Here is a 25,873-nt window from a genome sequence, read left to right on the forward strand (position 1 = left end):
ATAAAATCTTTAAAAACAAAAAACAGAAAGCAAAACAAACAAAAAAAAGAAATGTATATAACTTACCACTGGAACATATTTCTCTAGTTTGGTAAGCATCAGAATGTGTTAATTCAGGAACTGAGGATCCCTAATTAGAGAACACAGAGGAATACATAACATTTTTTGCTTTAATAAAAATAAAAATAGGATCCAATGAATAGTTGTGATCTTTTATAGTGCTATCAAAACACAAATAAGAAACTCAATTAAATCATACATTTTACAATAAATGGAACTATCCATGGTTTAAAAGTCGTCTGTGTTTTTCCAAATGGATATTACCACAAGAAGTCATTCATGAGTTAAGGAATAATACGGTGCTCCAAATTTGCAGAAGAACTTTGTGGAAAGTTATTATCTGACTACACAATGGAAAGATTAAAAACTGCAATTTTATCTAAGGAAGAGATTACCCAAATTTCTTTTTCTGTTAAAAACAAAGAATTGGAGAGGAGGGGGGTGAAGCACACAACGTTGAAAAAACACATTATTATGAAAACCAAATACCTCTTTAGATCTCAGACACTGTATCACTGCCTTCAAGGTACCACATTCCTCTGTCAGCAACTGAACAGCAACATAATGCTCTCTCTTTAAGGTGTCAGTTTCAGAAATATGTCTGGATTCCATATCCAAAATTTCAGCAGCATGTAGTTCTTGCATCTGCTCAATTTTTTCAGTAAACTGATTGATTATTTCCGTGACTTCTTCTGATGAACACTCACTCTGTAAATCAATCTGGATTCCTACATTTCTAACAAGAACTTGTGGAGTCTGACTGCTGCTATTAACCTTGAGGGTCCCCTCAATCTCGGATGCCAAACTTTTATCCACGTTAGTAGGAAGTGGTTCTAATATGCAGACTTTTCTGTTTTCCTGTACCACAGTCTTATCTTCTTTTTCTAAGAAGGAGGATAATTTCTCTTTTGCTTCTGTGAGTTGATTCCTAACTTGGCTTAAATCTTTCTGAAGAGATGCCATATTTGTCTCTTTTACCTAAGACATAATGAATAAAACAGTAGAACATTCAATTAAAAATATTAAATGTAGAATTTTGGGTAGAGAGGAGAGACTATTCATGCATATTAATATGCTCATTTTCCTCAGAATAATACGATAAATATTACAGAAACACTCAGAGATTCTATATAAATTTGTATATATGTGTAGTCACAGTTACCATAGAAGTGAAATTATTTTAACAGACTCTTTTGGTATTTATGGGATAAAGAGCTCTCTTTAATATCTTTCTCCTCATTCATTAACAGACTAGAGACTAAAAGCATCTTTCTATAAAAGATTCAAAGAAAACCAAGCAAGAACATGCTAGTAAAGAAATTTATAGTAACTTTTCATCAAAGCCACAAAAAATTTTTTTTTCCAGCTTTTTGGTTTTTTACAGAAGAGAATATACTTCAAAATGAAATTAAGCTATGTAAAAATAAGTTAAATAGGACATATGTTACTTATTTTACCAAAAGCTCTTCCTGAAGCTTTTCTGCTTTCTCTTTGTAATTGGCAAGTTCTTCTTTGATAGCTGATGATTCAGCTCTAAGAGCCTCAAGTTGACAACAAAATCCACTTTCTTCACTGGTATCAATAGGCTCAGCAGTTGCCTGAATTGCAGTGGAAAACATTTAAAAACACATTATTTTCAAAAGATAGAGCCACGTTCAAAAGCACTTATACTTCTAATGAAGTTTTTTCAATGAAGCTTTTTCCAGAATGACTGCTTATCAGATAAAAGGGTGTAGAAATGATTCACGTTCCTTCAACAAATAGGAAAACTTTTTTAGGAACTATCATTTTATGTTCTTGAGACAGTAAAGAAAAAATTATTTTCTGGAAGCCAAAGATACATTATGTTAGTATATATAATCCTAAATATTTATGAATTATTAGTGAAAGTACTGTTACCATTCAAAACACTTTTTAAAAAAAAAGATTTTATTTATTTATTTGACAGAGAGAGATCTCAAGTAGGCAGAGAGGCAGGCAGAGAGAGAGAGGGGGGAAGCAGGCTCCCTGCTGAGCAGAGAGACCAATGTGGGACTCAATCCCAGGACCCTGAAATCATGACTTGAACTGAAGACAGAGGCTTAACCCACTGAGCCACACAGGTGCCCCAGAACACTTTCATATTTATATCACTTTCCTCAAAAAATACCAAGTCTTACTAAGATATTTCTTACAAGTTTTATATACATAGAAAGTCATGTTAATATTTTAATATGACTATAAGAATTTATACTTCCAGGGAGCTAGGACAAAAAAAGCCTATTAAATGGAAAAAAATTATCATACTTTGTTAAACAAAAAGAAAAAATTATTTTCTGGAAGCCAAAGATACATTATGTTAGTATATATAATCCTAAATATTTATGAATTATTAGTGAAAGTACTGTTACCATTCAAAACACTTTTTAAAAAAAAAGATTTTATTTATTTATTTGACAGAGAGAGATCTCAAGTAGGCAGAGAGGCAGGCAGAGAGAGAGAGGGGGGAAGCAGGCTCCCTGCTGAGCAGAGAGACCAATGTGGGACTCAATCCCAGGACCCTGAAATCATGACTTGAACTGAAGACAGAGGCTTAACCCACTGAGCCACACAGGTGCCCCAGAACACTTTCATATTTATATCACTTTCCTCAAAAAATACCAAGTCTTACTAAGATATTTCTTACAAGTTTTATATACATAGAAAGTCATGTTAATATTTTAATATGACTATAAGAATTTATACTTCCAGGGAGCTAGGACAAAAAAAGCCTATTAAATGGAAAAAAATTATCATACTTTGTTAAACAAATTATATATTTATGGAGTCTTGCTGTTAGTTAATTGCCTAGTATTCAGATAAGACCGCACATTTAGTACTCAAAATTATAAATATATAAAGTGTGAATTTGAAAATTAAAATCCTTCTACTATATCTGCCCTGTGCTAAGAAATAAAGGCCATTTCAGATCTTTACATAAGTAGACTTAAAAGGTAAAATAAAAATTATTTCTAGGAAAGGAAAGAACCTATTATCAGGTATAAAATCTCAAAAGCTAACGACTTATCACTGACATGTTACTTCAGTAGAATACTAATATATTTTGATGTATCAATTACTTAAAAGGAATGATCAAATAACATGCATGTTAGATGGAACAGGAAAAAAAAACCACACAAGTTCCAAAAGACATTTGCTAATCTTAACATCTTTCCTTTGACTGCTCTACTTAATATGAGTATGCTAGTGAAATAAATAACATGATTTTGAGATCACAATATAATCTGTATCCATTATTTTAGTGATAATAATATGACTGTACAGAAAAGTAGTATTTTTATAAAAACCCTCTATATATGAATTGCTAGATGTAAAGAACACCATATTTAATTTAAATTAGTAATCAGTTTAAGAACAAAGAAAAAGAGAATTCCCTATGGCATTTAAGTGAAAAAATTAAAAAACAACCTAACCTTGAAAACTTCAAAATCTCCTTCAGGGCTTCTTTTCCTTTCTTTACCTCCCTGGTTTATCTCCTCCTCCAATAACTTCTTTAGTTCTAGTAGCTTCTTTTCTTTCTCCAAAGCATTTTTCTTCACAATTTCTACCTGTTTTTTTTCTAAAATCAAACTAGTCTGCATTTCAACCACCTGGTTTTCTAATTCTGATATTCTCAAGGTTAATGCTAATACATCTGGGTCCATCTCATTGTCTCTTACTGGATTTAAATTCTGTACATTTGTTCTTTCAAGTTCTGGTGAAACTGCTTGTTCATATTGACAGAGTTTTGCATATTCCTTAACTGCTTCAAGTTGGACTTGACTCACAAGAGCAGCAGCAACTTTTTCTTCAAGTATATTCTGTAGGTTTCCAATCTTCCGTTTAAGCATTTCTGTTTCAGATAGGCCTTGTTCTTGCATGTCCTTTATAAGTTTGTAACACTGGGTGAGTTCCAAGTCCTTTGCACTCACAGTGCCCTCAAGCTGTAGCACCTTTGTTTCCAAACTGCTTATGGAACTTCGGCTGTTTTCTTCAAAAGACGTGACATAAGTCTGATTTTCTAGGGGTTTAAAGGCATTCTCAGTAAGGTGAACTTCCAGTTCAGGTTTGGTTTTGCTCGGGTCATCTATGTCCATATTAATGCTTTTCTCTGGTACACTTTGGATTTTTTCCATATTTTCACGTTCTCTCTTTAAGCTGCGTAATTCTTGTGTTAGCTCGTTCATTTTTAAATTGGTTTCTTCAAGTACATTTTTCGTAAAAGCCATTTCTTCATTAGTGGTTTCTACTTGCTGTTCCAAAGCCAGTTTTTCAGCTATTACCATATCCAACTGATGTTTTAAACTATCTGCTTCCTCTGGGAAAGGGTTGGCATCCATTGATGTCTTCTGTTCAATATTTGCCAATTCCTGTTGAAGTTTTTCAATCACGTCATTGAGCTGTTCAATTTCTTCCTCCCTACTTTTCTTTACACGTTCTTGATCACTCATCAAACATTCTATCTGGGTTTCAAGATCCCTTATCAGTTCATTTTTTTCTTCAATAAGCTGTTAATGAAAACAAATAACACATAATAAATAAGTATTTGCATTTTGGGAATTTTATTTTTTATTTTAAGGGCAGGATCTCAAAGGGTTGATCTCACACAAATAATACACTTCTCAGACATGTTAGATTAATTTTGATATAAACCAACAGTCCCCATCATATCAAACAAGGACCTTACTTCTAACTTTGTTCAGAAAATTCTGTTAAATATAAAGTGATTTAAACATTAGTAGCTGATTTCCTAAAAATAGTCAATATCAATACATTCTAATTGAAAAGAATGAAGTAGTAAAATAAAAATGGTTAACAGATGGTGTTATCTTATTTAATTCATATTAAATAGAATTTTATAGATTTTGTTAGAATGATATGATGAAATCTGAGTCACCAGAGATTCTCTGGAAAACATCAAAAATCCTTGACAGTATTAGGAGGGAATAAAAAATACATATAGCTCGTAAAGCCAGTATGTCTTTTTTTCTTTTTTAAGATTTTATTTATTTATTTGAGAGGGAGAGACAGAGAGAGGGAAAGAGCGAGCATACGTGAGCACGCACATGCACAAGCACGCAAGAACAGGGTGAGGAAGAAGGAGCAGGGCTCAATCCCAGGACAGTGGGATCATGACCTGAGCCGAAGGCATGTGTTTAACCGACTGAGCCAACCAGGTGCCCGAAGCCAATGTACCTTAATAAATAAAATTAATGGGCAAAAGAGGATTAACTTTTATTCAGTTCTTATACTCAAAGAGAAGCTGAAAAACAGCATTTGCCCTTCAAAATTCTAGCTTAATTTCATGTAGTAATTTAAAACTAGTGTACCTTATTATCTGTTGTAATTTTAAGTTGATGCTGAAGTTTTGTAATTTGCTCATTTAATTGGTCAATTTCTATTTCTTTTTCTTGCATTATTTGAACAAATTTTCCAAACAACCCATGCTGGTCCTGAGTAGAGATAGCATCAGATTCCTTTATGGCAAATCCCAATTTCTCCATTTCATCCTAGGGACCAAAAACCCCAATCAGCTGGATAGATCATTACATGTAATTTTCTGAATACTCTACCAATTAAGTGTTACAAAAGATGAAGTGCCCAAAATGTACAAATAAAATGAGCAATCATATAGTAATTTTAAGTCAATAATTCTTAAAATATTTTGATAAAAGTTCTAAAAATTTTTTCATTCGTGATGAATTCAAATATTATGCTGGGTTGAAAATAAATTCATGCAAACCCATTTGCAGCGAATGTTCCTCTGTTAAGAATTATTTAGCAGCTAGACTCAGTAAGTGCTTGATACTAAGATAAGACGAAAATTATGAATTATTTATGAACAAAGTTTTTCTTAATTAATTACCTTAAATAATTTGTTTTCTTGTTCAAGTTCTTGAAGGCGGGTAGTAGATTCCTTTTTCTGTATTTCTAATTGCATATGGAGTTGCTGAACTTCTTCATTCTTATTTTCCAGTTCCTCTCTAAACTGCTCTAATTGTTCTTCTAAGTTTGTAATCTTTGATACCAAAATATCAAAAGGGAAGAGAAAAAAAAAATACCCGTTTATACAAATGCTTGGGAAAAGAGAATGAAAAGTGCTGAATTAGGTGTATAAAACATATATACTTAAGACATATGAACCATGAGAATAAAGGGGTTTCTCTAAGCCAGTATATATAACTATGTGGTTTCTAGGTATTTCCAAACTGATCACCCTTAAATCACTCCACTTAAAGCAAAGAGAGGAACTTCAGATGAAGGAAGGATTCAAGGGGCCATTTCTTACCAAAAAAATTTTCTGACAAAGCAGAAGTAGTCATGGAAGGAAGGGAAAGAGTCCACATTTTAAATCTTATTTCATGTTAAATTTAGTTGCTATCAAAAGGTTCAAGAAAGCTTCAAAATTAAGTCAGTTGTTTTAGCTACCAAATGAGACTAGCTCAAATTAGTCAGTACTAAAACTTAACCTAATGAAAGGTTTGGCTACATGTGCTTTGCTTATTAAGTAGACCAAAGGAGAGGTAGACTCTAAGACTGTGAATTCCTTATGTCTGAAATACAGAAACTTAAACAGCAAGTTATTAATACCATTTTAGAATAAAATTAAGAGAACTCCTATACGTTGGGACAATAGAAATTTAGCTCTTTTCTGAGCACAGATTCCTGTTAATGTTAAAGCAATTATTCCGAAATGGTTATACAGAGACTGAAACTAATGAGTTTTAAGAGCTGTTACCATTATATTCTAAAAGTTGGGTCTGATTACGGAATAGTCGTTTGGCTCAATGCTTTGTAGCTACTTTAGCTACTTAATAAATATTTAATGAATGATCAAAATTGCTGTATTAACAGCAACCTAGAATGCAGAAGCAACATTATTCAGTAGTAGCTGGCTCAGAGGGTAGCCTATAAATCATTTATTTCCTTAGAACTTGAAAGGAACCATATGCTGCTTACACCCAGACATGTAATCAGAATCGTATCTTAGCACTAACAAGGCAAAGCCCCTGAACAGAAATAGTATTAATGCTAATAATAGTAGCCATCATTTATAGACAATTTGTTGTTAAGTATTCCATAAGGCGCTTTATAGGTATCATTTTTTAAACTCTGTAACAACCTTATGAGATCTTTACTTGGATTATTCCCACTTTGGAGATAAGGAGGGAGTCACTGAGAACAAAGTACCTTGTCTTGAGGTCACAAGACTAGTATGTGGTAAGGAGTTTACCTTTGGAGTCTTACATTCTCTCTCTTTTTTTTAGATTTTATTTCAGAGAGTGTGGGCAAGCAAGTGGGTCGGAAGGGCACAGGGAGAGGGAGAGGAAGAATCTCCAGGAGTCTGCTGAGTGAGGAACCCCACAATGTGGGACTCCATCCTATGACCCTGAGATCGTGACCTGAGCCTAAATCAAGAGCCAGATGCTTAATGACTGAGCCACCCAGGTGCTCCTAGAGCCTCACATTCTTAACTATCATTTATCCTGCTTATAATAACTAATGTCTGGAACTCATTTTCTGTGCACTGGTATTAAACTCGGTAGACACACCTTAAACACATTTAATAGTTGCTCATATATAATTATCAGGTTGGTTTGCTGAAAACTATGGTGATTTTATCTTCTTCAAAGTTATCTAATGCAGTAGTATTTATACCTATCCTTATCTTTCACAGCTACTTTTGATGAAAGGTATTACTTTAATATACATGTAGACATTTAAGTTAAAAAATGATGCTCCACCTCAAATGCTATTTGATTTTTGGGGTACCTCTTAATCCTCTTTGCCTACTTCACCCTCTCCCCAAAACCAACCTCCCCTCTGACAACCATCAGTTTGTTCTGTGTACGTAAGAGTCTGTTTTTTCATTTATTTGTTTTGTTTTACTTTCTTGACACAAGAGTTTATGGTCAAATTCTAAATTTGATCTAAAGTCTTGCTATTCAAAATGTGGTCCCTAGAGCAGCACAACTGGCATCACCTGGGAACATGTGAGATGCACAAACTCCAAAGCCCCACACCAGACCTTCTCAATCTGAATCTTCTTTTTAATAAGATCCCCAGGGGATTCATGTGCACACTAAAGTCTGAGAAACATTGGCCTAAAGTACTAACATTTCTGTTCTAAGAAGCTGAATTTGCGTCATCACAAGAGAGACCTCAATTCCCAAAGACAACAACTGTAGGATTCTTTCCTCCTGTTCAGCCAGACTCTAGTTTCAGTCCCAGGCTGTCCTATTACTGAGCCTATAACAACCAAAACCACAAGAATATTACTAGGGTTTTAAAACAGAATGGTGGCTATTTGTTTTAATCCAGTTTACTTCAGCTACTAAATGTTATCTATACTGTTTAGATTATATTAATTTGCAACTATTTGTGTTTTCTTTTAAAACCTTTTTTAATTGCTTTCAAATGTGTATATGCCTTTTTAGTTAGACATTAGATCTTTGAAATCTGCTAGCTTTACAACTGGATAGTGGTAATCAACATGTACTACGGTCTTAAAAAATGTTGAGTGATAGTCTTTAATACTTCTTACCAACAAGGCAAAATATTCCCCAATTCTTTAGCAGTACAGCATCACAGGACTCCAGAATCAGAGAAATCTAGGAGGAATGCTTGCTCAACCACCTACTGTGTGACTATGAACAAGTTGTTTAACCTCTCTTAAGACTCAGTTTACTCATCTGTAAAATGAAGGTTAACACTAGAGCCTATCCTCAGGGAGACTGTAAAGATTAATGACATCAGGCTTTTAAAATACCACTTTATAGCACAGACCTCTACAAAGTTAACTATGATCATTTATTACTGCCATCTATGAGCTAGATTTCATTAGCTCTATAGAGTTAAGACCTACTGAAGGCATCTTTTTCTTAAAGAAATTCTTCCTTCTATTTTCCCCACATTATTTCCTTTTTCTTATCATCCTATCTTTAAAGTTTCTTCTCTTTCTATTCATTTGCATTTCTAAACATACGATAAACTTAAAGTTGTGCACAGATTAAGGCTATGAGAATAGTAGAAAAAATAAATGACACATACAGACATCTTCTGTTGATATTCCATCAGATATCTGAAAACATTTGCCTAACGCAGGAAGAATGCTTAAGAAGTTATTTTCATTAAAAGATTTATCTTTTTTTTTTAAGATTTTATTTATTAATTTGGCAGAGAGAAATTACAAGTAGATGGAGAGGCAGGCAGAGAGAGAGAGATAGGGAAGCAGGCTCCCTGCTGAGCAGAGAGCCCGACGCGGGACTCGATCCCAGGACCCTGAGATCATGACCTGAGCTAAAGGCAGCGCCTTAACCCACTGAGCCACCCAGGTGCCCAAAAGATTTATCTTTTAATTCTATGTTCCTCCTCTCTTTCAGTCTTTAGTCAGAGATGAGTGGGTTCTGACAGAGTACTTGTCACTGTTATTAAAAACTAGGTAGACTAGGATGAACTATCATTTTAACCCTTTACTCACTCAACACACCTGGCTCTGTCCTATCTATAAAACACTGCGAGTTGGTTGACAGAATCTGGCTGACCAGCCTCCTTGTAGTTCTGAACAGCTATGATTCTGAGTAAAATGTAGACTGCTATCAAATACTGACCTCAAAATATTAAGTGTCAGTAATGTTACATTAAGTTCAGAAGATAATTAAAATATAAAGTTAATAAAGTTAATTAATCAACTATCTCAACTATTCATACAACTATCATTGTTTCAGGGTTCAGTTTTGAAAGTCTATCTTTTTAGAGAGCAGACAATTTCTCTATTACTGTAAGGCACTTTAAATGTTCTTTTCAAAACACATAAAAGTGGTTACAGATAAACAAGTGTTGCCTGCATGTTGCAGAAAAACCAAAAAAGCAAAATAATCAAGAATCTTCTAGATAAACATTAGTCAGTGTAATATGATAGTGAGAAAATAAACCTTCTCATGGAGATGATCATTTCTATTCATCACTTAGAGGGCTTTTTTCTGAGCCAGATTTTAATTGATGTCTAAATCATTCTTATATTTTACAAGGGACTTATTAACATTCATTTACTCTTTAAGTTCAATAGATATTTGTTAAAATATATTAAATATCCTGAGAAAATTATGTGGAAATAAAAATGCAATTTAAAACACCTTAAGTATTTTAAATGATATGATATAGCTAGATAATGCAAAGTACAATATGTTTTAGAAAAGCTAATAGTAGACCAAGATTTAAATAAGTTTAATTTAAATTGAAATTAGAAATTATTACTGTATTAAAAGTGGATTTTCTTTTTGTTTGAGAAGGGGGCAGTAGAAAAACACAGGAAAACTTTATATAATTACTGTATTGTTAAACTTTTGTTTTAAGAACATGTTTAGTATATTGTAAAATAGCACAATAATAACCTCCCAGGGCAACGTAACTTAAAAAACAAAACAAAAAACCCAAAAACCCAAAAACCAAACCCTAGAGCAAACTAGCAATACTTCAAAGCCCATGGTAAGTAAGAAAAAGTTTTGTACTAACACAACTCTCTCTACACTCTCCTCTTCACTCAGTTCATATTTACCTTCTTTTTGTCTTTAAAACTTCTTCCCGTGTCAAGGCCTTTATATTTGTCCCCTCTACCTATAACACTCTTCCTCATACCAACGTATTTGTTCAAATCTTTATTGTCTTCAAGATCAACTTAAGCAATGAGCTAAGAAATCATCTAAACTTTGGTTTCAGATTATAAATTCCATTCTATACAAATGATATTCTTGAATAACTTATTTAAAATTATTTAAAAATATTTCAAACCACATTTTGTCATTAAAGGTAAACCACTTACCTCTTTTTCCTTTCGGTCTATGGCATCTCGCTCAGCCTGCAACTGTACTTCTAGGGACAATTCTGCTTTAGCTTCTATAGCTCCACACAGTTTTTGGTCCTCTACCTTTAAATATATAAGAATTTTTTCAAAACTTCAGACATTAAATCATGATTCATTTTAATTAGAGAAGTAGCACTTTCATTTCTCCAATTAGCAGTTGATTACATGAGTGAATAATCAAAGTTATAGATATGCAGGTTTGAATGCATTTTTATATAAACAGGAATATCTGACATTCTTAAAATTCATTCCTCAGGTAAAACGGAGGAGGCTATCCCCTGAACTGCTCCCTTCCTAATCCTGCTCTTCTTTCATTCTTGCTTTCTGCAATATAATGGGAATAGACTTCATTCCTTAGTCTGGGATAAAGCATCAGCCTCAACTGGTGTCCACAGCTTTTTCACTTGGCTATTATTTTACAATTACAACCTTACTGACTGTTAAAAGGATCATTAATTCTTCTGGTTTAGCTTATCTTCCTTTCTCAGGACTAAGGTATGCAAGTAACATCTGGAGATAGGAATAAACAGATATAGTTATGATGTCACTAAAGACATAAAGGTATATTTATATTTTGTAATAATATCAATAAAAAGTCAGTAGTAATTTTTATTTAAAGGAACTGATGTTCATGTAACTAAGAGTAACTGGCATTACAATACTTGATACAATTAACCTAAAGAAAATGGCACACCTTTTGTAAAGTGTCTGCACTAACGAGTAAGGCTTGCTCCAGTTCCCTTACTCTGAATTCCAATTTCTCAATTTCTTCGTTCCGTTCTTGGATATCCCTCTGAAGCTGTTCTTTAGACAGCAAAAGCTCACTGCACTTGTCTGTTTTTTCTTTCAAATGATTTGTTAACTGTTCAACCTGGAAATATGAGCAAAAACTGTTAATTAAAACAAAATTTCAACAAGCTAATAACCTATCCTCATTTCAAAAAGTATTTTCAGACATTATGCTAATTTTATTTTTTATAAGGATAGCAATGATCATCTCCAACTATGGTGACATTTTCTGAGTTGACAAAACAAAACAGTACTAACAAAACAGAAATAATACTGTTCTCATCAACCCTTTACAAAAATTCTTTCTCTTATGACAAAGATTTTCTCCAGCTAGGAGGAGAAAAAAATTACATTTTTAAATAAAGTACAAATAAAGTATAAGCTCTAATGGTTCAACCACACTAAAACCTAATAAAAATGACAAGTTTACAGAGTACTGACTTACATTCTTATGTGAGATAAGATAACCTTAATAGAAAAAATAAGCAGAGAAGTTTATTTAATTGGGTAATACTGGAAGATAAATTTCAATGCAAACAGTTTTTAGAGTTTCAAGATTCTTTCACACTGAAGACATTTTTAATTTTCTGATTTTGAAGACTTATATATAATAGAAAGAATTTCCTTTAAGTTCTTCACAATACACGTCTTATTTTACACATAATATACAAATTATTGTAAGGCAGACAACATCAGTAAAGTTCTTACCTCTCTAGTTTGATGTTCATTGATAGGCTGGAAACGAGGTATAACCTTAAGTTGCTGTTCTAGTTTCTGTATTTCCTGTTGGAATACATCTCTCTCATGTTCCCTATCAATGGCTTGCTCCTGAAGTTTAAATAACAATAACAGTAACAGATGAAACAACATATATTGAAGCTATTATTTCTGCTACTTCCCTTTAGTTACACACATAGCTTTATTTGAAGACAAACAACTGATGACCACAGACTAGCCCAAACCAAAAGGTTTAAAAAGATACCATCTTTTCTATGGTACGTAGCCTATTTGAACTCTTTGATGAAACTTTATGCATTTAAATATTATTTGAGGAACATTAAAAAATTGAATGTTAAATATAGACTAATATAAAAATATTGTTCCAAAAATGAGTTTATTTTTCTGGAACAAAAGAGTAATTCCAGGGACGCCTGGGTGGCTCAGTTGGTTAAGCGGCTGCCTTCAGCTCAGGTCATGATCCCAGCGTCCTGGGATCGAGTCCCACATCGGGCTTCTTGCTCAGCAGGGAGCTTGCTTCTCCCTCTGCCTCTGCCTGCCTCTCTGTCTACCTATGCTCACTCTCTCTGACAAATAAATGAATAAAATCTTAAAAAAAAAAGAGAGTAATTCCATTGTTATTCAGTCATTTAAAAAAAAAAAGCAGAGCAGATTATTTAGTAAATAAAGTTCTTTTATCCTAACCTAGATTTCATATCTAAAGTTATAAAATGTGTCAGAATCTGATTCCCTGGTCTATAAAGAGAATATCAGGCCTTAAATGAAATCTCAAAGAAGAAAATCCATGTGAAATTAGAAGACTTAATATCATTTTGGAAGACAATAATGACAGCATAACAACTTCCAATCCCCTGTTTCCCAAAGCACACTGTTATTATGTATATCTTTTTTGGGTCAAACAGTATTGGCCAGTTAGCCTTACTCAGGATCCTCAACCTGTTTTTGCAGTTGGTTAAAGGAAAGACTAGGATAAGCTTCTTAACACTGAATTTGGAAAAGGCTTAACTGGTAGGGTTTATTCATAATCTGCTTGCACTGCTTTTAACTGTGATAGGTGAACTATTTGGAATAGTACTTTTCAGTTAATTGGTAGAAAACACATACATATGAAATGCTAGAGTTCAAGAGTCTCTTCATAATTTAAAAGTCATAACTTAGAGTTACAGCAAGTAAGCATTATACTGAGAAAATCAATATTCAAGTTGAGAATACTTACATCTAAAAATTTTCTCATTTTTTCTAATTGCTTTTCCAGTGCTTGATTTTGCTGTCGTAAATCCATAAGCTCAGCATTTTTTTCTTGTTCCAGCTCTATAAACCTACTGACTTGTTCCTCAACATCTATTTCTAGAGCTTTCACTTGTTTTTGAAGGTCATCACGTACTTTTTCAGCTTGGCACTGTACTTCTAGTTTTTCCTTCATTAGTTTTTCTGTCTCCTGTAGTAATTCTGTTTATAAATATAAAAATATTCTAAGTTAAATCATAACTAATAATAATGAAATCACTGATAACTATGCTCAGATTTTACCTTATGAAACAAGAGGTCTGAGTTTTATTTCAAACTCATGGAAAAAAGGAAAATGTTCCTGTGAAAATATCAAATTATCACATTCCTATATAAGTAAGCAAGCTAATACCAAAACTTATACTGTATTAACAAAAAGAATGATCCTATCACTAAAAACAATACTTGTGAAAATGCCATAGCAAATAATTGAAAAAAATAAGTAAATCCACTTGCACTATAAGGAAAAGAACAAAGTCTAATTAAATTTAAGCACAGAAATAACTCACCTCAGGCAAAAATCAAGCCAATAAAGTCACTTCTATATGCATACACAATACACATGAAGATCAAATACTGTACATTTTTAACCAAGGCAAGTAAGAGTTATAGAAAAAAAAAATACAACTACAATCAGAATTTCCTGTTAGTCTTTTTCCTTATTAGATCCATATTCCTGAGTTAGTCTTGCATGCTCATACATAAATGTATCAAGAAAAAACTGACAAGTATGAGAGGCGGTATGGTGTACTGCCTAAGAGCAGAGACTGTGGATTCAAATCCTAGCTCTGCCACTTATCTCCTATGTGAAACGTAGTATGATGTCCTCCAATTTCCTTATAAATAAACTGGGGGTAGTAATAGTACTGATCTCTAACAGTTATTATGGATCAAATGAGTTAATATACATAAAGAATAGTGCCTAGAGTATGGTAAGCACTATATAAGTGTTAGCTATTATTATTAATATTAATAATACAATTATTAAGTATAAATAGCAAAGAAAAACAATTCTCTAATGAAAAAATAAAGGAACATAACTCGAGAGTCTTTACACTACTCAGTCTGCCAACAATGTACTCAGGACTAGGAATCTATTTTCTTTTAAAACAATACTGATGTAGACGTTAATATAAAACTAAGTGAACCAGAAAGTCTCTTAACTTTACTAAATCTCATTGATCCTATTGTTACCATCATCTTATATTTCCTGATTTAGAAAGAGCACTTTAAAGTTATAGGCTCCAAGAGTTTAATGTATTTGTTTCTGAAAAATTGAAATGGTCTTAAGCTCTGTGGAAAAACAGATATAAGATGATGATCATTATGAATCTCAGTTGTTAATTTCAAATGTAAATATGTATTTTATTCCAAGTAAAGTTTTTTGTTAAAGAGAAAAGCTGTAAGTATGAAACACAGCAGTAAAATCAGAGGTACGTTAGTTGGAAAAGTAGAGGTATGTGATTGAAAATCCAAGGGTCACCCAATTTTTGGAGTTGTAAGTTTACCACCCAAAGACTGGCCATGCCACTGTATAAACACACCTGCTCCAGGTGCTGCATCGACTGCAGCATCTACTAGTCCTATAAGAATAGAAAGAAAACACACACATACAGAACAAAGATATAATTTACATGTCTATTTCCTAAAATAAGATAATACGTATACACAAAAGAATCAGAAGTAAAAGTTAAAACCACTAGTAACACTTGATGTCTCAGTATTTCTTAAATATTTTACATGTATGATCTATATACTTCGCATATTAAAAAATTCCAACTCTAAACCTGTGTTAAACAAATTTGAGCACCAGAAACAACTGCACGAAATTATAAAAATGTCTGCTGTACATATTTCTAAATTGGTAAAATTCAACTAGTGAAACTACACATTTATAATTCTAACTGCATGTGTACTATGAAAGTGAGAGGATATGATAAAAAGGATTTCAAGTTCCACTGTCATAATGGCTCACATTCTTCTCTGCCAAACAAAGATATCACATCTGATTTCTCATTTAAGAAAAGATTAAAGGTTATTTGTAAGTTGTACATTTTGAACTCCTACACAGGTTAAACCCGATGTCTGCCTGCTTCTAATAGTCACTGACCTTTTTCAATCTATTCTCCTGCAGGCCAAAATCCACCCCTCCTTGCTTGCCCGAAGTGCTGATCAGTACTCTTAGTTATTTATTCCAAGTACACATTTTTCCTGCCTTTATGCTATTAAAAGTACTTAATCTTACATGGTTTGAAAAATATCCTTCTTCATTATATGCAGCTTTCTTTAAAGGTAGAAGTTCAAGGATAAAGGATTATCTTTTCCAGTTAAAATCAGCCAAAGGAAAAACAAAACAAAACACCCCTGACTCTACATGGTTGGCTTATAAAACATTTACCGAAAAGGTAGATTTTCTTTTAATTTTTCAGTCCTCATATAAAATACAGGAATAAAGACAATGAAAGGGGAAAAGAACCACCTTGAACTTTTAAGGAGTGTTTCATATACAAAGTCTAAAAATACATACGCTGTTCCACAGGGCCTGCTTCTGCTTTCATAGCTTCTTTCTGTCTCGACAGTAATTCTCTTTCTTCTTGGATCTGCTGTTGCTCTGCTTCCAATTCTTGTAATCTATTACCTGCACATAGCAATTCCTGCTCAAGACGATCTATTATATCAGTTTTTTCCTGAATTTGCCTTTCAAAAAGAGTTTTTTCATCTGCATAGCCATCAATGACACCTGTAAGATAAAATTAACAGGGAATGAGATTATAACATTTCAAATCTTACCATTCGGTGTTATGTAAGTAACAGGTATACTGTTAGTGAAACTTCATTCCAACATATTAAATGTTCTGAATGAATCTGCTGCTGATAGCAGTAGCAATTACGATACGTTCAATGCAACCTTTTGGTTGTTAACCTTTGTGCCTAAATATGAAGTTCCTTTGAACTTTTGTTTTATTTTGCTATGCTAATGCATTACATCATGTAGGTGTAACTCATTTTATTACACAGATATAAAGAGACAGGTTCCTGGAAAGCAATATAAATAAGATGCTTGTGAATCAAACCTCATTTTAAATATACTAGAGAAAGTTGATATTTTAAGTGGTTCTAGCAGGCCAACACCCAACAACAGTATGGCAGAATATAAACAGCATGAGATTTAGAGGCATAAAGCCTGGCATCACCATTTAATGGTGGCTTTGAACAATTTATTAACATTTCTTAGCTTTGGTCTTTTCATCCCTAAATTACTTCGTTAAATTTACTTTAGGATTGTGGGATTATGGTAACAAATGACCATTATAAGTTTTTATATTTTCCAAAAATTTCAATGCTTTCTGTAATTCTATTAAATTCTTTCTTTCTTTCTTCTTCCTTTTTTTTTTTTAAAGATTTATTTATTTGACAGAGAGAGAGAGCACACTAGGCAGAGGGAGAGGGAGAAGCAGAGTCCTCACTGAGCAGAGAGCCCATAAGGGGCTGCATCCCAGGACCTTGGGATCATGACCGGAGCTGAAGGCAGGCACTTAACCAAATGAGCCACACAGGCGCCCCTCTATTAAATACTTTCTAATAATTAAAAGCATATACGGTTCTTAAAATAACCTGGAGAAACTCCGAAGACAAACTACAACTACATTTCAGTGGTCACTCTTAAATTAGAGTAGACTGGTAATGTCCAGATCTGTTTTGCATCAAAAAATTCTTTTTTAGGGATGCCTGGGTGGCTCAGTTGGTTGAGCAGCTGCCTTCGGCTCGGGTCGTGATCCCAGCGTCCTGGGATCGAGTCCCACATCGGGCTCCTTGCTCCGCAGGGAGCCTGCTTCTCCCTCTGACTCTGCCTGCCTCTCTGTCTGCCTGTGCTCGCTCTCGCTCGCGGTTTCTCTGACAAATAAATAAATAAATAAATCTTTAAAAAAAAAAAAAAACAACTCTTTTTTAAACTTGAAAGTTTTCCTCCCTCGGTTGCCAACGGCAAGTTGCTTACCCTCAGCCTTACTGAGCTCCACAGCCAGCTGTTCTCTGGCCCTGGACTCCTCATGAAGGCGCTCTCGCAGTTCTTCTTGGCACTTAAGAGACTCGGTCACTTCTTGTTTCTGTCGAAATGACTCCCGCATCAACTCTGTCTGTGTAACTTTGGCATGTTCAAGCTAAACAAGGAGGGAAAGCATACATGAAGGAAGACAACTAAGTGTTGGGAAGGCCAATGTCATTCCCCACTAAAGGTTTTTAAAAAAAAAAAAAAAAAGGATTTTTAAATAAAAATAAAGACATACTGTTGAACTGCTGAACTATGGCCATATAATATATCTAGTGCATACTAACATTAATAGGAAGAAAAAGTCAGTACACAAGTAGATTAGCTACATACAACTTTACACAAGAGATGTATTTTAATTTGGTGTAAAAAAATGTTTCTTTTGGAAATAAACCACTTCATATCAGTAGATCTGTATTTCATCACATAAAGAGAAACATAAAGTTAATGACACACAGGCTCTTTTTGTATTTTCTGAAGAATTTTCTCTAATCATATTGTATGAAAAACTTAGTATCTCTTATATTGAACACTTGTTGATTGTGGACTCTTGCTATACACTATGGGGAACTAATATATGCTTAATATAACAGGATCAATTAACAAAATCATAGTGGCACAACAAAATGAAATTATTATAACCCATGTTTTAACTAAAAAGCTTTATATTTCTGTCCATCTATGAAACATCTACAGGGCTCCACATGAATATTCATTTTCAAAACATTAGAATACAGAGGCATTATCCATAATTACTCATAAATACATCTTCCTTAATACATGTTGTTATTGGCATGGCTATGTTCTTATACAATTTTATTTTATTTTTTTAAAGAATTCATTTATTTGACAGAGAAAGATCACAAGTAGGCAGAGAGGCAGGCAGAGAGAGAGGTGGAAGCAGGCTCTCTGCTGAGCAGAGAGCCTGATGTGGGACTCGATCCCAGGACCCTGAGATCATGACCTGAGCCGAAGGCAGTGACTTAACCCACTGAGCCACCCAGGTGCCCCGTTCTTATACAATTTAAAAAAGATGACAGTCAAGTACAGGTCAAAGCTCTCAAGAAAGAGTGATCACTGTTACCAGCTCCATGAAAGTACACAAAAGCACTGTTTCTGCCTTAGCTTTCTGAACTTCTGACTGCCAGCACTGGCTTATCTGTTTTTATTTTTATTTTAAAAGAGAGAACACACAAGCAAGCATGGGGGGAAGGGACAGGGGGAAAGGAAGAGAGAGAGAATCTTTTTTTTTTTTTTATAAGATTTTATTTATTTATTTGACAGAGAAATCACAAGTAGGCAGAGAGGCAGGCAGAGAGAGAGGAGGAAATAGGTTTCCCACTAAGCAGAGAGTCCGATGCGGGGCTCGATCCCAGGCTCATGGCCTGAGCCGAAGGCAGAGGCTTTAACCCCCTGAGCCATTCAGGCGCCCCAGAGAGAGAGAGAGAGAGAGAGAGAGAGAGAGAGAGAATCTTAAGCAGGCTCTCTACCCAGTGCAAAGACCCATGTGAGGTCTCCAAGTTCGTGATCTGAGCTGAAATCGAGAGTCAGATGCTTAACCAACTGAGCCACACAGGTGCCCCTATCTGTTATTATTTAAACAACTACATAAGAAAAAACTGACCTCAAATGTTTCTAGTATGTAGTCTTATAACATTAACACTATTTAAAAATTTTTAACATTTAACACTATTTAAAAATTTTTTTAAAAAGCGGTTACCATGTATATTAAAAATAGGCTCATCAAGTAAGAATTTGTAAAATTACAAGGTACCTAGTATATTAGAAAGATATTACCATGTTTTATGTTTAAAATATGAACCACTGTACCAAAATGCAGTGGTTTCTAATTTATAGTCAAATATATTATAAAATTATATTTAAGTGTATTTTAAAGACTTCTGCTCTTCATATCTGAGTAGTATTTACCATAGCAAACAGATTTTAGAACTACTAACTAAAGATTTTTATGGTCACTCTATGTCAATTTCCAAAGTATCTAGTATGTGATTATTCTTGTTTTATTTAATAGGATGTATTAAATATCATTTACAACTATTATTTGGGGATAAGATGAATACACATTTATGACTTGTAATGGATAATTACATTTTAAATTACAAAATATCTCCTAAAATATCTGTACATTGTTACCTCAACAAAGATAAAACTTTATATTTTCACTTTGACTGGCAAAACAGTATTTTCCTTTAAATGCAGATAACTAATATATATTGATTTTTTTACCTATTAAAAAAACCATAACCATAAAGACCCAATTTATATATAACTACTCTCCTGAATTTATAGTCACAGCCTATATTTTTAAAGCGTATCAATTGCTTCTACATATGTAGATATGTAACTTTTTTCTGTACATTATAAATTGGTTGCTTGATAAATACTTGAAATCTCAAAAAAAGAGTTCGAAGTTCTCACTAAATGGACAGGAGTGTTGTTTGTTTTTTCTCCTTTTTCAAATTTACTGTACAAACACAACAAGGCCATTTAGCATTTAAAACAAAATGTTTGATTTAGTTAAAAAATTAAGTTTTTGCTTCTAATGTTCTACTTCTTGGTAAGATCTAAAGCAACCTTAAAGTGCATTTAAACATTTACCATAAAACCACAAGAAATAACTTCAGTTTTACAAAACAAAACTAAAAAGTTAGAAGAATCAAATACAGTAAAGCTAATGATACAAATTTCATTTAATATAGCAAATGGCACTCCTACTTTGCTGGAATAAGAGATTCCCTTCAAATGCCCATCTAAATATATATTAAAATGTCATATTCAGCCTTTCTGAATAAGTTAAATTCATTACATTAAAAGTAAGTATAAAGCATCAATAAATATTCTGTCACTTTAATATAAAAGTTTCAGGAGAGGTAACAAAACTCTTCTGAAAATCATCTGGCCTATTAAATATTAGCTAGTGTATTACAATAAAAGCCATGAAAGTCATAAAACGTGCTGAATAACTTGTAGTTATATTGAATAACTTGTAGTGAATCATTCACAACATACTTACATGTTAAACAAGCCTTAAATAACTAACTATGCTAAATACTCTTTTTTTCATGCTAAATACTCTTAATAATGTTTGTAAAATACATTTCACATAAAGAAAACAGTATCTCCTCACTGGACTAGTAGGCATATTAAAGATTAAGTTCCTTATAAGTTAACAAGAAAATTAAAATCAGAATCCATATTTTCTTTTTCCCTGTCTGGAACTACAGCCAATATACCATATGATTGTAAACATTTCCTAACTGGCTCAATGGACTTCGCTGTTTTAAGTATCACAATGCTCATTCCCTCAAATACAATCTTTCCACTTTTTACTCGGGATTGGCATCATCAACATATAAAAGCAAGATTCTTAAGGACAAGCAGGATCTTTTTAAACAGCTTGCCTGCCATGGAAAACTGTAATACTATCTCACTCTGCTTTCTGGAATCAAAAACATAGCCAAGTTGGGGCTCTCAGACCAAATTTAGCTCTTCAATATATCAGGATAAATGAGTATTAACACATGAAACAGTAACAAAACTAGATTCTACCCCATTTACCTCTAAGGACATTTAAAGTTTATTTCTCATTATACAGGTCTTTTTTAAACTAAATGCATAAAAAACTGAAAGTAAAGTATAAGAAATCAAATTTTTTATACTTACTGAATAAGGAGGGGTAGGCAGTGAAATTTTAGAAATAAGCTTTAATATGTGCCCATTTCTTTTATGAATAAAATGAAAAATAGAAGTATTAATAATGACAGAGTTATTTTCATCCAAATGTTCACAGAGAGGAAAAGGATGTGGTAAAGGCACACGAGATTCAACCTCATAAATGTCTTCATCTTGTTCTTCCAACCATGAGCCACTGAGTTTGACAGTTGCCAAATAAGTACGGTAAGAATCCATGCTAGTAGATGAAGCTGCCAAATTTCTTCACTTGCTTTAACAGTTTTCCACTACATTAAAAAGTTCTTTTTAGTTTATCAAGATACACATAGAATTATGAAAATTTCTTTTTAGTACTATCAAATAAGCATTAATTCATATAAATGAACAAAAGAAAAAATGCACAAATCTATTTTAAAAACCTATATTTCCACCAGTACTCATCAAAAAAAAAAAAAAAAAAAAAGGAACAAAACAAAGACAACAAAAAAGCAGAAAAACACCTTTTTACCTAGAATAATGAAATCTTTAAAGAATGGAAGAATGAAAATATAAATATCTAATTAGCCAAGCCATAAAACTGCTTTCGGTATCAAATATATCTGTGGAAATAAATAAGCTTTCCAAAAAGAATCTGGCAGGGAAAGTCAAGTTTGAAATCTCCATAGCAGCAGTCTTGAGAAATGTAGTTGCAACATTATTTCCCTTGTTCTTGCTGCTTCACTCAATTCAAAAGTAAAAGCTCTTCTGAACTGAGCTATTCAAACAGCCTCGCAGGCTGAGCCAAAGGATTCTAGTCAGTGTTCCCTGAGGAAAAGGTCAGAACAGAGGGTGTGGTTTCTTGTCTTTACCTATAGGTACTGACAGGTGGAATGTGAATTAATACGCCCACAAAAAAGCTTGCCTAACAGGATCCAAGTTCCACGTCAGAGCTTTGAAAAGGGTAGACAAGTTTATGTTTCTAAGATAAGCTAGTATTTTTCCATCCTATTAAATAATTGTTTTATGTGAAAACATGAAATCAACTAGGTTTGAGTCCACATTACCAAATGGTTCTTAAAGTATATCTAATCATAATTATTTCTGGAAGACTTAGTATTTCCTTTTGATATTTCCTTAAATAATACTCATCTTTTGAGCAGTCATTAGAACTAAATACAGATAGTTCAGTTATAACCTTTTTCCACATTGATTTGTTTCCAGAGTGAATGTTAAGGAGAAAAAAAATCCCACTCTTTTAAAAAGCTGCATTATATAGAATATGTTTGGAACTTATACCACTTAAAGTATCCTAGGGACTCTGACTAAAACTAAAAAGTGCAAGTTGCCAATAATTGTCTTCTGGTAGCTCCAGAAATGTTGGCAACAATGAATAAACTAGACACTCAGAATTTTAAAAGATGAACTTACTTTTTAACATCAAAAGATCTTTAATAGTGAGAGCTGTTTCAAATAAATGAAAGAGCTTTCATTGTAGTGCCTTTTTTCTGTCCAGTAACTAAATATCCTAAACCCATAAAACTAAAACCTTTTATCTACTATGGAAAAACCCATACTAAAGCCAGTGGGTGATTATCAACAAAAATACATTTTATAGCCACTTTCACTACACAAAATCGTTTAAAGGAGTCAACACTCAAAGCCTTCATAGCAGGCTAATAATTAGGGAAGAGAAAATGAGATTTTCAACAGAAATCCCAGAATCTACAGGTAGATGCCTTGGGTAGGGATGGAGCAGGGGACAGCTGCCTATTAAAATTCTCGATCAGGCAATGACAAATTCCTGTTTATTATGCTTATGTGAGCCCACCAGTTAGTCTGTGAATAAGTCTGAATATCTGTACAAAATGGAGGCCTAACCCTACACTGGTTCAGCTAAATATTTTTTTTCTGGATCTTTACCAGATACAAAATCATCTATATCCTAGCCAATCGGCTTTATGAAATGAAAGGATCCATGCTAACCATATCATGTAGTTCTCAAAATACTCTTTCCTGGCTCCTTCTGGAAATTACAGTTTATTTGGATAATCCAGTATCCAATTTCTCTTATTTGAAGAAAAAAAGATTCAGAGAATAAGAAGTATCTCTTTATAAATAGAAACATTCAGGTCAAGGTAAGAATTAACTACTTCTTTGTAGTAGAAAAAAACCCAGGGAGGAGAAAAAGACTCAAAAAAGTAGTAGATTAAGATGATTTAGAATTGAGGCAAACAGCTCTCTTAACAAAAGCATATTAACTGATGGTATATTATATTAATTCATGTTCAAAAAGGTGGCCCTTAATTAAAATAATCCAAATTATAATTTTTTCCCATTTTTGAAAGCATTTAAAACTCATTTCCATCCATGTAAAGCCAAAGCCTCTAAGAGTAGGGTATATTCCCTTCTAACTAGGAACATATAAGTCAAGGTTAAAGAAACTAACCACAAAAAAACAAAACAAAACAAAACAAAACAAAACAAAAAAACAACAAAACCCAGTTAAAATTAGGGAGGGGAAGAAGGACTCAGAATAGCAATAAAGGTGATTTAAGATAGGGGCAAATAGCTCCCTTAGTAAGAGTATATTAATTGATGGTATATTAATTGACGTTCAGACAGATTACTCTGCATTAGAATAATTCAAATTGTATTCTATTTTTTTTTTTAAATTTTAGAAAGCACATAAAACTTTTTATAATCAAAAGCAGTTAAAGCAGGGCACCTGGGTGGCTCAGTGGGTTAAAGCCTCTGCTTTCAGCTCAGGTCGTGATCCTAGAGTCCTGGGATCGAGCCCCACATCGGGCTCTGTTCCTCAGAGAGCCTGCTTTTTCCTCTCTCTCTCTCCCTGCCTGCTTCTCTTGCCTACTTGTAATCTCTGTCAAATAAATAAACAAAATCTTTAAAAAAAAAAAAAAGGGCAGTTAAAGCAAAATGAATTCAATTTTTAAGAAGATATCCTTTTAATTATTCAGACTAAGTCATTATTCCCACGTTCCAGATAATCAGGATTTTAGTGCACATATGTAGACTATTAATTTGGGGTATAGAGCTATGTTTCCCAAACTAAATAGTTTTACTTTAATCTTTAATTGTATAGCATCAAGATACTTAACCTTTTCCCCCCATAAATATTTCTCTCAAACTGTAAAACACTTCTCTTTTGGATATTGTTCCTCTCTTTTGGATATTGATATGTTCACTTGTTTCTGTAAATTACTTAAATATAGAGGGGCTGAATACTGGATGCAGTACTCTGACAGAGCCCTGACAGAACCCTGACCTAATAATATATATTATTATATATAATAAGCACAATGGGGGAAATCCTAATGGAAAAATACCTTTCAACATTTGGATTACAGTTACGCTTAAAACTTAACAATGACAAAATCTTAACTTAAATTACTGTTTCATCCTCAGGAAAAGTCTCCCTTTATAAGAAAATATGGAAACACACAGCTTAGGTTTCATTATTCTCAAAAATGACAATAAACTTATTAAGAGTTGTCTATAACAATCATTATTCTGTGGGAATAAGTTCCCCATTAATTTCTTCCAAGGCCTAAAGGTATCTCTTGATAGTACCTGTGAATTCTGGAAAACTTTAGTTACTGAAAGACTACTCCCATGGAACAGACTGAATTCTATTTCTAATTCAGGAATCAAGAATCTGAAACCATACTCTCAAAGATAGCTTTTCTGCAGAATCACAAAGAGACTACTGAATACAGATTACGTTAAAGAGGTTACCTTTCTAAGGGCTTGCAGGGAGTCTCTAAGCACTTTTCCTTATATCATAAGGAAAGTTCTCCCAACCAAGAGGAAACTGCAATAGGCTGAATATAAGCCTGATTTTTATGGTAGCCTATCAGGGCAAATGATAAATAAAATTCATCATAATAAGTGTATTATTACATGGTTTGGGACACACTTTAGGGCAAATCACTTGTCAAATCAAATACATTAAGTAAAATACTTCTTTAATAGATATAATCATATCAGCCTATAAAATAGATAACCTGGTACATGGTAAAGAAAATGCTCACTAGTTCTTTTATTGAAGCAGGATATATCTGTAGAACTTAAAAGCAAACTAAAACAAAGTACTTAAAACAAAGTACAAGTCCTAATCATACATCCTCTATTAAAATCACAAAACATATAAATCTACATTAAAAAAGAAAAACCTTGAATATTTCACAATATTTACTTAGACTATGAAGACCTCAATGAAACTCCTCCTCCATCCCAAACATAAGCCCACAATAACCCACAATAATCTCTTTCTCCAATCTTAAACAAGGGAAGGTCTTTCTGATCCAAATGCCACACCTTCTACCTTGTTCTGGATTCCAGGGGCCTGGCCTCCAGAAAGCCCATCCATTTTGACCCAC

The 25,873-nt window shown here is 33.3% G+C and overlaps 1 protein-coding gene across 7 annotated transcripts in view; it reads right to left on the reverse strand.

Annotated features, from left to right (window-relative positions):
- The window catches only part of AKAP9 (A-kinase anchoring protein 9), a 194,756-nt gene that overhangs the window by 32,440 nt on the left and 136,443 nt on the right, over window positions 1-25,873 (reverse strand). For 5 of the 7 annotated variants that reach the window (XM_032305898.1, XM_032305897.1, XM_032305899.1 and 2 more), the window contains 13 exons: window positions 17,754-17,916; window positions 16,284-16,496; window positions 15,301-15,339; window positions 13,686-13,918; window positions 12,440-12,559; window positions 11,637-11,813; window positions 10,901-11,005; window positions 5,945-6,097; window positions 5,409-5,588; window positions 3,513-4,586; window positions 1,518-1,658; window positions 550-1,038; window positions 67-130 (listed from right to left, as the gene is read on the reverse strand). In XM_032305898.1, the coding sequence (XP_032161789.1) occupies window positions 67-130; window positions 550-1,038; window positions 1,518-1,658; window positions 3,513-4,586; window positions 5,409-5,588; window positions 5,945-6,097; window positions 10,901-11,005; window positions 11,637-11,813; window positions 12,440-12,559; window positions 13,686-13,918; window positions 15,301-15,339; window positions 16,284-16,496; window positions 17,754-17,916 (3,151 nt within the window). The remainder of the gene's footprint in view (window positions 1-66; window positions 131-549; window positions 1,039-1,517; window positions 1,659-3,512; window positions 4,587-5,408; window positions 5,589-5,944; window positions 6,098-10,900; window positions 11,006-11,636; window positions 11,814-12,439; window positions 12,560-13,685; window positions 13,919-15,300; window positions 15,340-16,283; window positions 16,497-17,753; window positions 17,917-25,873) is intronic. The other 2 variants (XM_032305900.1, XM_032305903.1) reach the window with 2 other exon arrangements.

This window comes from Mustela erminea, chromosome 11 (assembly GCF_009829155.1).
Source record: "Mustela erminea isolate mMusErm1 chromosome 11, mMusErm1.Pri, whole genome shotgun sequence".
NCBI lineage: Eukaryota > Metazoa > Chordata > Mammalia > Carnivora > Mustelidae > Mustela > Mustela erminea.